Source organism: Dermacentor variabilis, chromosome 5 (genome assembly GCF_050947875.1).
Source record: "Dermacentor variabilis isolate Ectoservices chromosome 5, ASM5094787v1, whole genome shotgun sequence".
Classification (NCBI taxonomy): Eukaryota; Metazoa; Arthropoda; class Arachnida; order Ixodida; family Ixodidae; genus Dermacentor; species Dermacentor variabilis.
Window position 1 is genome coordinate 131,466,007 of NC_134572.1, and position 17,516 is coordinate 131,483,522.

Sequence of the window (17,516 nt, forward strand, 5' to 3'; positions counted from 1 at the left end):
GCCTTATAACAAGGTAAGTTAGGTTGCGATTGCGGAATTCACGCCTTGAAGCGCTAACGTCGTCTATAAAAAATCCTCGGACTGGCCCCAGATGCGAGATACGAATGTCCGTCCTCAAAACGTGCTAATACCTACACTGCAATCGATTTTGTTCAAGAGTACGCGAGAGAGGTAAAAAAAGAAAACGCGTACAACGCCAACGCATATTAAGGACCGACATTTCAAAACTGGTGCTACACTCAAGATTCCTGTCATATATATATATATATATATATATATATATATATATATACACAATGTCCGGCCGTTCGCTCAAACTTCCAGGGGCAGAATTGTGCTGCCCGCCTCAACCACGATTCCAAATTACTATTTTCAAAAAAAATAAATGCTGACGGTATGTACACTGACATATATATATATATATATATATATATATATATATATATATATATATATATATATATATATATATATATATATATATATTACACGCACGGGGAAGTCAAACGGCTAAGGTGTGCACGCCCACTGTATATATCGTGTGTATATATATATATATATATATATATATATATATATATATATATATATATATATATATATATATATATCCTTTAACAAGATTTTAAGTGAAAAGTCATTGCCTTTGGGTTTCACCCGTTACTCCTCGCCGGGTAGCAGACAAAAACTGTGCCGAAAAGCACTCAATAACGTTAGAGCATGAACACATACAAAGTTCAGCATACGAGTCCCGGGAGCCACAGAAAAGAAAGAGTGAGATTAGAAGTCGCGGAAGGCAAGCGTATACAGTTGCATAAATAAAAAAGAACTGCAGTTGGGGATTGTCCGAGAAAACATAGAGAAGTTCATAGTTTTGCAGACGAGTAGAACGCAAGTACGCATACTTACGTAACATATATACTACATAATAATATTTGGGGTTTTACGTGCCAAAACCACTTTCTGATTATGAGGCACGCCGTAGTGGAGGACTCCGGAAATTTTGACCACCTGGGGTTCTTTAACGTGCACCTAAATCTAAGCACACGGGTGTTTTCGCATTTCGCCCCCATCGAAATGCGGCCGTCGTGGCCGGGATTCGATCCCGCGACCTCGTGCTAAGCAGCCCAACACCATAGCCACTGAGCAACCACGGCGGGTTTATATACTACATAGCTAGTTACTTAAGACATGTAGCAAACTTAGGCTTAGATGACAGATGTGCCATCTGTAGCACTTGGCTTTTGTATTAGCGGACCATTAAAATTCAATATAAACCCATGACATTGGTATTTTAAACTTTTAATGTGACAAGCGATTTTCTCTGCGACCTCGTTCACGGCCATGGCCCAAGCATATTATCTAAAAGCCAAGATGTTTGCCGACCTAGAAGTATCCGCTTGCGCGCTAATCAGCAAGGGAAGGCGAGAGGGGAGAGAAAAGCTCCAGAAGAACGAGGGTACAAGAAAGTGAAAAAGAAAGTAAAAAAAAGTGACATTACATCGGTGCTATCTCGATTTTCCTTTTCTTGTCTTCAGTGATGAACATTTGAGTCCCACTTGTCGTCTTGATATTACTGATGACTTTTGATACGGTGCATACAGTGCCAAGTAGCACCCCAAGGACACCTAGAATTTTGAAAAGTAGCCGAGTTGTAACTGTGAGAATGCGGTAGTAAGCCTGCATGGCAGTGATGAATGCTGCACGCACGCTTGCACCGTAGGCGGTTAGTAAATCAAGCTAACGAAGATGGAGTGTCTTGAAAGCTGAAAGGTGTCTCGCGAGAAAAGACGCACTCACCTCAAGAAAAATATGCGAGACCGCACTTTCACCGTCTTTTGGTCAAATAGGAATTAATGAGCGATTGTAAATTAGTATAATGAGGACTTGTGGGTTAATTCTTCAAAGCCGGCGTTGTGTGATCTTTTCTTTCAGCGGTAAAGTTTTACTTATAAATGTATGAAGTGAGAGCCCCACCTCTTTCCTTGACCTTCGCGACCGCACCGAGTACTGCCCGTGACGTAATTGCGATCACAAATATTTTATGGAGTTACTACGTATTTGAGTCCTTGTTTTTCCGCAGAAAGAGCCAAGAAACTGTTGCCCAGTTGAGTATTATCGCCTATTTTTGAAACACGATCGTCTTTTTTTTCTATCTTTTTTTCCCCAGCAATGCAAGAAAAATCTTCTAGCTTCAGCCAGAGTGGCTGCCAAGATCTATGACTCAACACAGGGATGCCGCGCGAGAATTATAAGGTCTCGTGGCCGCTCGTATTTTGCTTCCAGATGCTTTCCGGCCTGGACCCAATAAAAGTGTATTCACTCACTCTCTCACTCCGGCCGCACCAGCCCTTTCTTTCGATACGACTGCCGTATGCCACACACACACACACACACACACACACACACACACACACACACACACACACACACACACACACACACACACACACACACACACACATATATATATATATATATATATATATATATATATATATATATATATATATATATATATATATATATATATATATATATATCCTTCAAATGCATTTAAATATATCCCTCCTTTAAATGCGACTGGCGTATTCCACATATACCTATTATATGTGTGTATGTGTGTGTGTGAGGATGATTACTCTGCGAGTCAATAACGCTGTTTGCTGGGCGAGCTGGTCATATTAGTGGCTGAAATTGTTTGTTTGTTTGTTTGTTTGTCCTCTGTCACTGGCTCATACCCACTATAGGAGATTGGCCAAGACGCGGACGGAATTAGAAAGCGATTAGCGATTCCGCGAAAATGACAGAGATGAGTAGCGAAGAATCAAAAGAACAGAAAATAACAAATCCTGTGTGGTTCTTCTTCTTTGTCTTCGTGTTTTTTTTTTCTCGCTGGTTTCTTTCATCCACAAATCAAGTTGAGCAGAAATAATTTTGAGTGTGGCTGTAATATCATGCCGCAATTCCAGCTAGATTAAGTAACTCGCATTCGTCATAGTTTCCTTGAGCCAAGAAGAGAAACGGCGTAATTATAAGCTCGCATGAGCTACACCAATGTCTTAATATAAACTCTTACTGGTAAGATAATAATACGTGTCTCTCTATCACACACACGAGGAATTTCGGAAGTGATATCTCTGCTGCGTTGACACACCAATGTAGGTCGCGATAAAAAAAAAATATCAGGTGAAATACCCGGCAAGCCAGGTGAAGGACATCTCAAATGCGAAAAGCTTATCACATCTGAGGCTATGTGAAAGATGAATAAGCGTCGATATCGGCTCAATGTGAACAAGTATTATTTTTATCTAATCAGCGACTAATTGTTCGTCCTCCTGCGTCACACGGAGCAATATCCCTCTGATTACTTGTGGATTTGTTCTTTTCTTACATATAAAAAGCAACAAAAGGTACTTCCTCACATTTCGTTAAGTGCTCACGTGTTTCGTGAGGATGCAAAATAACGCGCTCCCAAAAAAGGCATAAAATAAATATGTGCGCACAACGACCCTGAATACGCTTCATGCTGCTTCTTTGTCTGCTGGGTTCATATTAAGGATGCTATTTTAAACCTATTACTGTCCTATCACTTTCACTTCTATGTTAATATTTTTAGCGCAAGAACATTTTAAAGGTTGACATAATATCACGAGCAACTCTGCATTCGACACAAATACCGATTGCCCAACCCTACCCGGGAGGACTGGGAGGCTGCCCTGCTTGGCTGCTCAGACCTACGCGCCCAAAAGGCCTTAGTTGAGCACGGTCAGGCGGCGGCCACCACCACTGCGGTCCCGTACTAGGGACTCCACCTAATGTTTGTGAGGGGCGGCCCCTCCAGGGTCGTCCCGAGAATACCTCCTTGCACTTTTTGTACGACCACGAAATGTTTTTCGCCACCACCACCGCACCGCGCACAAAACACTTGCTACGTTCAGTACATTACGCGCGGTAGATTCATTACGCTGTCTATACGTCATCTGACTTCAGGATTTTTTCATTGTAAATTTAGCTTCTTAAATCGTAAACAGTATTATTTCTCCTTTTCTTCTTCTTATTATATCTTTTTTTACTGAATATAGACAATTATACTGAGCACGAGCACCCGGAAACGTTGGGAGACCGCGGCTCAATTTTTATTGACTTGTACCAGAAAACATTTATGAACCACAGCCACGAGGCATCGCTGAATAACTTCGACATCGAGGATTCGGGGTCTATCATCATCACCCAATTCTCAGCCCGCTGTGAGACGGACGAATTTGCCAGAAACATCATATCTTTATTGTCCTGAGTGAATTAACTCGGTCCTGTGTCTGCAACTTTCCATCCTCTCACTACTCTATTAAATCTACCGTCGTTCTCTACTGAGTTCTCTTTCTCAACACCCGCTCTAGTGGAACACCCGTCCATCCGTTCTACGCGTTATACGACTTGCCTAATCCCAACTCTTCGTATTAAACACAACTAGAGTATGTGTGTTCTCTCGGCCACGCTGTGTCGGCATCAAGTGTTTCAGATGCATTTCCTGAAGTTTCGAAATTTCATAGTTTCGAAATTACAGTCGCGTTTAACTTTCAACAGGTTGCACACCTCGAATCACAACGGAGGTCGCCCACATGCCAACAGCATTAACACCGCAGTCGATGCTCAGCCATCGCCCGTGCAACTTAATTCGGACACTTACGCCTGAAAATCGTGAGATAGCACAAGATAATTAAGGGACAATGTGGCTGCCAAGCCGCACTCGGCTTTGAGTTCGCTCATGTGATTTAATTCGGTAGCAGTTAAAGGGTCATTAAAGATAAAAAATAAACTTATATGCGTGGGTAAGTTACGGTTCTGCGAGTACCAAAAAAATGTCGCTATTGCCACCGAGTTCGGGCTCGATAAACCGCAGAAGACACAAAGACATAAGGCAGGTGGCGACACCACCTGAAACTCAACGCACTAGCCCACCGTGACGTCATGGATTGCGACGTCGTCTACTTTGATATAGCTTATTTTTTTATCGGTAAAGATGGTCTACGTTGAATTCTAAAAGAGCCATAGATTAAGCTTACCAAGTTTTCATAACATTTACTATGGCACAATGGGCCAAGCACGAGAAGAGACTTTGAATAATATATTCAATATATATATATATATATATATATATATATAATATATTTAATATATATATATATATATTCTTCGAATAATATATATATATATATATATATATATATATATATATATATATATATATATATATATATATATGGTTGGGCCCCAGCCCCCTCGACCCTCCACCCCCCGGGAGAAATGAAAGCTTTCCGTCATTGCCAATGTCTGCGTAAAAAATCTGCCATATTGCCTGTGGCAGCCGTCGCGTTTACTGCAGCTACTCGTTGAAGCGGCCGATGCAGCAATGCTGTGACACCTGCAGCTGTGATGAGACAATCGTGCGCACGCCTCCGCTTTCGTATCTTTAAGTACAGGTATAAGGCAGCGTGCAGAAAGAAGGAAAAGAAAAGAAAGACACGTACAAACAAGAGACACGTAAAATAGCATTTGCGCAGCACCCGTTATACAGGACAGCCAAGTAAGTGCTCTGTACTGCAGCTGTCAGAGTGGACAATCGCAATCAGAGCTAATGCTTTAGTGACAGTGGTTGCATGGGGCATGTGTTTCAAGGACTGCTACTGTGTTAGTTCGTTTCCTCTCATCTATGGTCCCGAAATTGAGGCTGTGAAATTGATACGTTAGTTTCTCTATACTAAGTGTGTCTTTTTGGTTCTCTTCTTTTTCTTTCTTTCGCTTTTTTTTTTATTGGGGCCAACACATGTTTTAAAATCACCTGTGGCAGAAAGCACAATTCTCATCCTTAAATTATATGGCTCGAAGAGGAGGGAATCACTTGCAGAAGAAACCGAAGTACATAATTGACTAATTAACAAAATTTTACTAATCCAGTTTTTAATAAATTTCCGAAAAGCACGTATTTAAATTTATGAATCGAAGCCAGTGACTTCTCAAGGTTCATGCACCCGAAACGGATTTCTGAGACAAGCGCTGCCAAACTTACCGTAAAATGCGGTGTTGTGTGACCTACCCTTCTAACAAAACACCGTTTTATAAATTGCAAGACATAAATAACCACAAATACTGAATCATTCCGTCGCACATTTTTGGAAGGCATATATAAGATCAGCTTTCATACTTGAAATTTCGCATAGCTAGTGCACGTACAGCGTAACTGTATTACTTCAGTCACGTTTTGCTGCACAAAGGAATTTTGGCTGGGATAATTAGTATGTCCATGGAGCCTTCAGTGCATCCAAGCGGCATGAATAATCGCGGTGAGTGGCCCCCCTTATTTAAGTGCGGCGTCCCCATTTGACTCGCACTCGACGTACTTTGCCTGAAGTGAATAAGGCTGCCGCAAGTTGTTTTTTCGCCGCGCAGATAAAAACAAGAATAAACTTAATTTGAGCGGCTGAAGACAAGCGCCGAAAAAACAATTCAATGCGATCAGGTCGGTAAGTCAAAACTGTCGCAAGAAGGCACATAAAATGCAACTGCTGGTGAACACTTTCACTGCTTGCCCTCCATTTACTCTCCACTTGCGCTCAGCGAGCTTTCTTTTTCTTCTCATTTTTATACAGTTAAATCAGATTTCGAGAGCTGCCGTGGTTACCTTCGCGGTCTTCAAAGGCTGGAAAAATCTCTCACGTCGGTGAGGGAAAGGTGAAAGGCTTACTTATTAATGCACTGCAGCGAAACTGCGTTTGCGCCGGTGAAGATGAGCGAACAAGAAATATATATTCAGGGTCAAAATTATACGACGACCTTCTTGTGCTGTTTTCCTTACTTTTTATCCACAATGGACAACAAGGGAGGGAGAAAAATGTTAATGGCGCCCCGGCCACAGAAGTTGAGAAATACTTTGCCCTTTTCCCACGAGCTTACTTTTTGAATGCTATTACCGTTCTTCGGGAATTTCACCCACTTCGCGGTTTGTCTCTGTGAATCCTTGTATGTACGCGCCTATCCTCTTTCCCGCCAACTTAGGTCACTACGTAACCCATGTTCAAATGGGTAGAACACCGGGCGGATGTGCTGGGGGAACCGGGTTGAAGGCCAATCGACGGTCCAACTTGGGCAACTCGGTACGGAACGCTATGTATAGTGCTCATCAATTAAAATCTTTTGCGCCAACTTGGGTCACTAGGTAGGTGTCAATGTGTATGTGCCGCCTTTAATGACAATCGTTATATACAGCCATATCATCAACCGTGTATTACGTAAATTGCTAATAGCAATAAAGTCGCCAATTATCTTAAAAGGGTGAACACACTGCCAACTTTTTCGCCTCTGATTTTCTTTTTTTCTCAAGGTGCACCATTAACAGCAAAGAGAAAAGACGTCTATGCTTTCGTTTTCATTTTACCTCATCAATTTTTGTCTAGCCTGCGATGTTGCCACCTTGCTACTAGCTGTGTTTTCTTTCTCTCTCTCTTCGCGCCTCCCGTTCCCACGTGGTCGGTTGAAAGGTAAACAGCGCAAAGCGCGCGCGGTCGCGAAGAGGCAAGCCGCGCGCGCGCGTTCCTCCTCGCCACGTGCACTCTGGCAAGCGGCACGCGCGCGGAAGCGCACCTGGAATGACGAGGACCACGGGCTTGGCGGCGTCCGACGCCAGGCTGCCGGGGTCGCCGTAGCAGATCACCTGCGTCGGAACCTTGTTCACCGACACGAAGTGCATAGGCACGTCCTCCCCACGCTGTTGCTGAGCGGCGGCGACGTCGCTCGACGCGCCGCACTCCGACGCGGCGCCGCCCTTCTCCATCGCGCTGGCCGCCACTTCGACGAAGTAGGAAGTCCGCGGCCGCCGAGGCGCGCGGTCGTGGGCGAGGAGAGCGCTCGGAGAAGCCGAGCGAGCGGACGCAGAAACCAGCAACAGCACAAATATGGCGGCGACGCGCCGCTGCCCGGACCGCTGCCCTCGACAACACACGCACGCTCGCGCGGAGCGCGTTCTTTTCCAGCTGGTGGCGACTGCTGCTTGGCTTAGTGCGCCTGGGCCGCTGGAAGCCGTTCTGCGCACGTTGCGTCGTGTTGCGCGACTGCTCCCGTGCGCGAGGGCAAGGCGGGAGCCGCCGAGCGCAGCCGAGCCCCCCACGTGACTAAACGCGGCGGGAAGCGCGCGCGCGCGCGGTGGAGGAGGCTTCCAGGATGAGAGCAGCCGCCGCAGCGCCGCGCCGGGCGCGCCGATTGTGCGGGTGTGGGTGTGTGTATGTGGGTGAGTATCGGCGTGGGGGGGCGAAGGGTCTATTTTGGCCGTTCACTCGCCACCTCTCGTGGCGTACGTCGCGCGCAGGACACTACGCTACGGACTCTCTCTGGCTGGCTGTTGCCGTTGCTCCTACGGTACCCGGAGGGCGCTTTGCTGGCACTGAGGAAGTTCGCCGTCGTGTGGGTCAATTCGCGAGAACGCTGCGGTGGCTTACGACCTCGTGTGCTGTGTTGTTGCTGGGCGAGCGCCCGAGAGTGAAGGGGACGACGCTTCATTTATCGGGAGAAAGTAGCGCGAATGGGAAGGAGAGCTCGTTGCGTGAACTTAGGAGGGAGGATTAGGATTTACGCGCTACCGAAGGAGAGCTCGTTGCGTGAACTTAGGAGGGAGGATTAGGATTTACGCGCTACAACGTGACGGCCGATGCAAGATTATCTCCCGTTTCGCTGAGGTCAGTACGCCGTGACCACTTGAGGGGCTTTCAGGTTCACATCGTAGCCACTCTGCTGCGCACTTTCTGAAGCGCACCGCCTGTGTTTATCACGCATGTGTGCACCGCGGGGACGGCAGCTTCAACTTTTGGAAACTGCCTGTGACGCGAAAAACTGTGGCATTGGCTGGCCGCGGCTAGTAACTGTAGACAAATATAATAGTAAATTTGCCCGTTTTGGCGGCCGGCCTTCGGAGTCATTAAGAAAGCCCAGATCCGTATCAGGATTACACAATCCAAGTAGTTAAGCAACGATGACCCCCCCCCCCCCTTAGTGTACAATAAAAAATAAATTTCGCATGTTAAGTTATTGCAGCTTCAATTGACGTTTTCAGAGCAATCGTGCAGCGTTAGAAAGGCCTGTAACATCACGACTAAACTTCCTTATTCTTTTTTTACGACAACAGGATGTCAAAACGTTGTGATTTCCGATTGTCTTCTTTAGAGCCCAGGTATTCTTGAAATGGAGCCTGCTGGAGTGCCATGAAACGATATGACCAAAAATGACATAGCTATATTTAGATGTGGAGTTTCATGTCGAAGGAAGCACGATCATTGGCCCAAATTAATTTTATACCCAACAAAAACATAAAATGTGGATAAAGTTGTTCAAGTTAACTCTAATTCTAATCATGCTCCCACCTTGCTTCATGAAAAAAAGAAATCCGAACATAACTCTCAATACATAGCCTAGATCTGTCCACACGGCAAACCCTTTGCGCATGGAATAAGAAATCTCAACGCAAATGTTAGTAACTCCAGTATAAATTGTTACGAGAAAAACTAAAACCTTTCTCGCAAGTATCGCTTTTTTGTCATGCGACAGCACACTTCCATCCGTGGGTAAGTCTACCCACGGGTTAACTGCTTTATGTAGCACCTGGTTACAGATCTTGTTAATCCATGAGTGGCTTAGAAACTTCTGGTGAAAACTGTATCAGTCGAGTCGGACTTATATCTTTTGTTACGTGTGCTTCCGATAATTTCTGTTGCCAAAGTTCTTTGAACACATGGGGCGTGTTGCGTGTTTGCCGAGAAATCTTTAGTCACCACTAAACACAATGAGCACAATGCCTGAAATAATATTCTGATTGCGTCACGGCCCCGCGCAATCCAAGCGATATCTTTCACCGACGCTTACCAGAAAATACCCGCTATTTTACAGTCATTGTTTGTCTGCCAGGAGGAGATAATGCGGAATGTTTGACCACTTGATATTTGTGCATCCTTCCCAGTCAAATGACCTTTTGGATCCAAGCCGTATATCACTGAGTAGCGTGCCAAAAAAAAAAGAATGTCCCTCTTGAATAGCGTTATGAATATACAAAGCACGTGCCAACAAGCTGATTGCTAATTATCGCTTTCGGGTCAAAGGTACGAGGACGTGGTGCGCCTTCCACCTATTCTGCGCAGAATGCAGCAAACAACGTTACAAGTATATGGGGTGACAGGTGAGCAAGCGAAATTTACTCGCTCGCTCTATCACTCACTCACTCACTCACTCACTCACTCACTCACTCACTCACTCACTCACTCACTCACTCACTCACTCACTCACTCACTCACTCACTCACTTACTCACTCACTCACTCACTCACTCACTCACTTGATCGATCGCTAATTTTCCAGCTAACTTGTTCATTTCCTTGCATCGCTCTTTGCGCGGCCATTAACTTGTTCTCGGGCTTCTTTTCTGACCTCCAATTTTATGCCCCATATGTTATCTCCGGAAGAATACAATGACTGTAGACTTTTCAACGACCACAGCAAATTTACTCATAGTCAGGATTTGTTAATGCCTTCCGTATGTACTCCAACCCATTTTTATTCTATAAATTTCGTTCTTATGATCAAGGACCCCTGTAGGTAACTGCTCCAGATAAACGTACTCCTGAATTCTTATTCCTTTACCAGGCTATTGAACATTATATTTATATTCTGCATATTAATCTTCTCGGTTAAGTTCCTCAGTCACTTGTTGTAATTTGTCCCCAGCGTTGCTAGACATGACAATGACATCTGCAAAGCGAAGGTTGCTGTTAAATTCGCCGTTGATCCTCACTCTTAAGCCTTCCTTGTCTAATAGATTTAACACTTCTAAGCATGCAGTGGAGAGATTATGTTTTCTGGCCTGACCCCTTTCTCGATAGGTAACTTTCTAATTTTCTTGTAGAGAACCAAGGTAGTTGTGGAATCTTTGTAAATATTCCCCAATATAATCATGTAAGACTCCTGTACTCATTGATAACGCAATGCCTCTATGACTGCTGGTATCGCTACTGAATCAAATGCCTTTTCATAGTATATGAAAGCCATACAAACAGGTTTATTGTACTCCGCAGATTTCTGGATTACCTGATTGATGACATGGATGTGAACCAGTGTAGAACATCCTTTCGTGAAGCCAGCCTGTTCTCTTGGTTGATTGAAGTCAGGTTTTGCCCTGATTCTAGTGGAAATTATCTTGGTGAATATATTATACAATACTGAAAGTAAGCTAATGGGCCTATAATTCTTCCATTCTTTTGTGCCTACCTCCTTATTGATTAGCATAATGTTGGCATTCTGCTAACTCTCTAGTGCACGTGAAGTCGTGAGGCACGGTTCCAGTGTCATCTGTACGGTCAGTGAACGATCCTCTGGTCGCCGCAATGCATTGGACATTGATTGTATTTGTGTCAAGTCGAGGAAAATGACACAATTGGTGGTCTTTGTTCTCGAAGCCGCAGAAATCACGTCCAATTAGTGCTGGATGAGCTATACCGTGAGGGCAACTCGCAACCAAAAACGACACAGTAGAGAAAATGCACTCTTTTGGCGGGAAGTGATTTACTTGAGATTTCTTAATGTGCCACTTATGGTTGCCTTCCTTGCTTCTCCTTGGAATTACAACGACGACGGCCCACTGTTCTGGACGCATACCCCGTAAATTGCTCGCGCGTCTGTAGTCTGCTGCATCAGCTTGCCGCCTTTTTGCAGTTCTATTCTAAGCAATTCTCACATCCGCAATCCTGTTCCTAAATTACTTTCTTATCCTTGTTCCTTCCTTTGTTTTTGTTGCTCCTGAGCAGTCTTCATCGGAGGCAGCGACGGAGAAACAACAACTCTGCTTTCGTGATGGCAGCTGCGCGACTCAGCCAGCCCTCAAAAGAAAGCACGCGCTTACGTCACCGCGGCGCCCCCACAGGCTCGAGAAACCTGGATGGAGTGACTCGTCCGCGTACGCGGAGCCGCTGTTGGTTGGCAGCTACTGCATTAACGCGAACTTAAGCATCCCGAAACAAACGTATATCCGGGAGAATATATATATATATATATATATATATATATATATATCTTTCTTTATCGTCGTAATCATCATCCACCTATTTTACCACCTCCGCGGAAGACATTCCTCTTACAGTAACTTTCATTTCCCAGTGTGATTCTTCCACCACAGTTGCAGTCCAGTGACAACAAATATTACGTAATAACCAATTCCGCATCGCCAAGTGGAGCATGAGGAACGACAACGCTCGTAAAAACCATACGAAGGCAGGCACGGCCGCGAACTGCTGGGCGTTCTATTTCCAGACCATCGTGGAGCAGCCGATATCCAAAAAAAGAAAAAAAAAGAATAACAGAAAGAGCGATGCGCACACACACACTGCGCACACAAATATACAGGTAGGGTGAGGGGGGGGGGGGGGTCATATATACGGAATGAGACACACTGCGTTGTCTTCAACGCTTTGTAAAGTATTAACAATATTTTCCTTGTTTCGCAGCCATTTATTACAAGAGCCAACTATAAAAAAGACAGCTCATTTAGGTTGCCAATTCTTTATTAAAGATAAAACAAAATCGCAAATTTTCAGAAATCTAAACCATCAAGTTTAAAGCTATGTAACTCAGCCATGAAAAATGATATCACAATTCTGTGAATTGCACCTAATAGTACATCTACAGCGGACAAAATTTCTATGTTACTCGTGAATCTCAAGAAATTTAGCATTATGGAAACACGGCGTTCTCAGAACCGTTGTACACAAAGTAACCAATTCACGTAAGATACGAATTGACACATCAAATTTGTCCGCTTTGAGTGTTATAATAGATGCCGTTTACTGATCAGCGACATGTGTGCTTGATGCAGAGCTATTAGTTTGTAAACGTCGTGCTTCTATGTCGTTTTTGTTTTTTAACTTTCGAGTTTTTCAAAATATTTAAACAATGTTCAGGCCCTAAATCTAAATTCCGTTTCCAACAGACACTAGAATTTAACATTCTCTCTCAACGGCAAAAAAATTCATTAAAAGCGATCCGGGGGTTATCACAGAAAAGCGTTTCTGCGTTTTACATGTATTTTAATACGCCGCGTCAGAGTTGGGCGCGAGCTAAAGCTTCCTCTCAAATGATTTGTCTGGGGATCAAATACATGAATAATAACTGCATTGTCATTGCTAAAGATCCTACAAACGAATTCTTGAACGCTGCGTACTGTCAAAAAAGTAAAATATGTATTTTTTCATAAAAGAATATACTTGTATGTGCAAAAACTGTGCCCAAAATAAACGATATCAATGCTTCCATGTTTTTTTCTCTATTTATTAAGTAAATAAAATATCACACGAACTTTAGAACTATATCAGTTTGAAATCAGCAAGGCAGTGCATGCCGCTGATATGGAAAATGTAAAGGCCATGAAATTGACAAGCTGAGGACAAATATTGTAATGAAATTTTGTCATTCAAGAACCTTGTTTATATTCTTGTACGTATGCAACGGCCAGTCAAAAATCTCAATGACGCTGTCATTTGTTCCAATGTATTACGCAGGAGCAGCTGTCACCGGTCGTGTATCGTGAGTAATTGCACCGAAATTATAGCCGCAACAGAGAGCACGTATAAAGAGCAGGAGTTCTGCAATATAAACGAGGGTGAGTCAAATGAAAGTCAGCCAATGCGAATATATGACAAACTGGGTACCTTATTTAAAAGTAGTCTCCATGATCATTTAGACATTTGTCCCGTTGTCTAACGAGTTGCGTGATTCCCGTCTCATTAAATTCTTGGGTTGCCGCTTGAAAAAGTCGGCAACTGACTCTTTCACGTCATCGTCCGACACGAATCTGGTTCGCTTGAGCTGTTTTTTCAAATGCTCCAAAAATGGGAAGTCGCAAGGCGACAGTTCTAGGCTGTATGGCGGATGTTGCAGCGTTCCCCACTTGAACATTGCCAGTTTTGTATTAACCACATCAGCGACGTGGGGACGGCATTGTCATGGGACAAGATGACCCCAATCATCAATTTTCTGCGTAGTTTGTTCTTGATTGTGACAAGCAGCCGATCTGGCGTTTTACAATAACGAAACAAATTGATAGTCTCCCAATATTTAGCAAATTCTATCAGTAATGGCCCCTGACGACCGAAAAAAAAAAGTCACCATTTTTCCGGCGGAAATGACGGCCTTTCCTTCCTTGGGGGTTGTGATTTAGAATGTTTCCACTGTAAGCTTTGCTGTGGTGTTTCAGGCTCGTATAAGTGGCACCATGGTTCGTCCACGATCCCAAATGGAGACAAGAAGTCGTCACCCTTATTGTGATACTGTATCACATGAGTCATGGCAGCGCTGAACTTCTCCGTCTTCTGGCGGTAGTTCAAAATCTTAGGCAACCATTGCGCACACAAGAGCGGATAACCGAGATGTTCATGAATTATTGCGTGAACTGAACCGTGACTGATGTTCACACGGTCTACCAGTTCATCGATGCTAATCCTCCGTTCTTGTCTCATCAGCTCATTAGCCTTTGCAATTTTGTTAGGGTGATTGCATGATGGCTTTGGCCCGGCCTTGGATCGTCTTTGCAACTTTCACGTCATTCTTTGAACCGTTTGCTCGAACGCTTCACAGTGGCCAACGAAATCCAATGTTCAACGTACACGGCAGCCATACGGCGACTAATTTCTTTTTGGGAAATACCTTCAGCTGTCAAAAACGTCAGGGCACCACGCTGCTCAACTTCTAGAGCGTCCATTATGTCGCGCAACCATGTTCAACCCAGTGTATGAGAGCATTAAACAACCTCGATGCTCACACCTGCGTGTCACTTTTGTAATAGAGAGATGCCTCTGTGTCACGTGCATGCCTCGCAGATAATGGACCGAACAATTATTGCGTGGGGTGGGTTGGCTCACTTTCATTTTACTCGCCTTCGTGCATTAGAAATGCGAAGATACAATGGAATATACAAATGCGAAGATACAGCTTGATAAAAGGCAAGGAAGTCTCACTGGAAACAAAGTTCACTGCACGTATACACAAAACCTCGCAACAAGATATTTAAATAAACGTATAAGTCCCCAATAAATCTACGTATCTAAGAAAAAGACACTGTATACAATGCGTCAAACAAGGCAAATAAACACGTTGCGCATTCAGAGATTCACAGAATCCTAGATCCCACCCCCATTCCATCCACTCCTCCCGTTGTATCGCGCGCGACGGAAGGCGGCGCGCTTGCACCCCGCTTTTCTCTTTTGCGCACACAAGACTGAGCCACCACCGTCGTCTCACCCATTCCAGCCCACCATCCCCCTCCCTGCGCTTTCACTCGCAGATACAGCATGCGGCGCGCGGTCACGATGTTATCGCCCTGGGCCTTTATACGAAACATGAGGGCGACAGCGACGGCAGAAATGCGCCTGATATATTGTGCCTGATATATATAATTGCTATCGCAATACTATATAATAGGACTATCCGGCAACTGAAGCGTCCTGTGGCCCATTACTGTCCGCAAAAAAAGAAAAAACAAAATCGAACTTTCACCATACGACAATTCGATGCGCCACAGCAATGTCTTTTTTCTTTCCTTTGTGGGGCCGGGGCACCGAAATGAAAAAAGCGCGAAGTTTGTTGGCCACAGTCGAATGCCTACTTTGGGCACCTAATGTAGCTACCGAAAGAATATCGAAGAATACGTGAGACGCTTGGTAGACCGAGAACCATACGCATACTGCTCGGTATCCTACACTGGCGAGACAAGACTTTCCGGAGGGGTTGCGCTCAAGCGAACGCGGTGCAGTTCGTCGAGTCCCCACAGCGATGGCGGCGAGCGACCATTGTTTCTTTTTCTCGTCTGCTAGCCGGAAAGTGCCCAAAACTCTGCCAGGAGGAAACCCACTCGGCCAGAGAAGAGCGAACGCGCATCGAAGTGCGCCGGGCGGTGGTCGGAGCAAGACGAGAAAAACGCATGCGCTCTGGCTGCTTCTGGCAGCCCGCGGGTTGGGTAGCGAGGACAAAAAAAAATTGAAGAGGCTCAATGTGTCCTCGCGAATAAAAGTCGAAGTAGAAAAAATAAATAAGACCGTAGTTACCTTGGCTAACTTTAGTGTCTTGACATGGATGCTTTGGCGTAGGTGAAAAAAAGATGTTTTTTTTTCTTTTTTTTTTATTCATATGATATAAGGAGATGTTGGCGCGCAATTTAAGGCGCCGGCTACTCCTTATCTCTTGGGTGGTTCCGTCATACATCATTCAGGGTGCACGGTTACATATCAGATAGTCTTTTCACACAAGCACACCTATGGCTCCACACCTACGTAGTCGAAAGTCTCAAAAGTACAAACGATACTGTCGCCTAATAACACTTAGCACACTATGTCTCCACACCTATGTAGTCGAAAGTCTCAATAGTACAAACGATACTGTCGCCTAATAGCACATTTTCTAGTCAGCGGGTCAGCGGGTGCATACAATATACATGGCAAATGTCTTCACACTTATGTAGTCGAAAGTCTCAAAAGTACAATCGATACTGTCGCCTAATAACACGTTGTCTAGTGAGCGGGTGGTATATACATCGTGTTAAAATATTAGCACATACAGTCACAACAAAGCAGTCAACATAACATAATTCCCAAACAGATGGATATATAGAGTGACATTCAAATGAACAGAACAATGAAAGCACTAATAACGTCCAACGATGCCACTGTCTTTAAAAAAAGTCTTTAGTGCTTTTAAAGCGCTCTTCTGCAAGGCCGTTGTTGGCCAAGGGCCCAAAAGTTTCCTTAAACTGAAAGGTCTGCGGTCTAATTTACTTAGCGCTGATTTAAGTCGGCATCTTGGTGTGTCGTGATGTGGGCAATCTAGAAGGAGGTGATATATATCTTCATCGACAAATCCACAATCACATTCGGGGGTTTCCGCTCGGCCAATTCTGTGTAAGAAATGATTTGTGTAGGCAGTGCCTAGCCGTAATCGATGAATAAGCGTTTCCATAGTTCTATCTAATGACAATGAAAATTTGAATTCAATAAATGGATCAATATGATATAAGTCAGAGCTCTTAGAATTTTGGTCAAACCAAGTGTTTCTAGACATGTTGACAGACGTTGTCCTTATAATGCAGCGTAATTCATTTTTTGATATTGGGAGCGGAGCCGATGTTGATATTTTTTTATGTGTCATGCTGGCACAAATGTACCGCCAGAAAGCTTCATCTGATCGGACCTCGCTGCTGGCTTTGTCAACTTGTCTGATAGTGTGTTGATTTGGCTTGTCTCGTTGTATGCTCCGATGTAAGATTTTAGAAATGTCAATGCACCTTTGGTGTCCAATATTTATAGTAATATCAAACCCACAAAGTTCCGCAATTGAAAATCTAAAGCACAACTTTGGAAATGTCAATGCACCTTTCACATCAAAAGTTTATGAGAACCTTATACACATAAATTTCGGAATTGACGTCCATGCGATGCGTAG

At 44.1% G+C, this 17,516-nt stretch overlaps 1 protein-coding gene across 2 annotated transcripts in view; it reads right to left on the reverse strand.

Moving 5' to 3' along the window:
- The window catches only part of LOC142583160 (lipid droplet-associated hydrolase-like), an 85,264-nt gene extending 77,084 nt beyond the window's left edge, over nt 1-8,180 (reverse strand). Inside the window, exon 1 of one of the 2 annotated variants that reach the window (XM_075693510.1) lies at nt 7,642-8,180. In XM_075693510.1, the coding sequence (XP_075549625.1) occupies nt 7,642-7,831 (190 nt within the window). In that variant the 5' untranslated portion in view covers nt 7,832-8,180. The remainder of the gene's footprint in view (nt 1-7,641) is intronic. The other variant, XM_075693509.1, reaches the window with a different exon arrangement.
- Between the last annotated feature and the right edge of the window lie 9,336 nt (nt 8,181-17,516).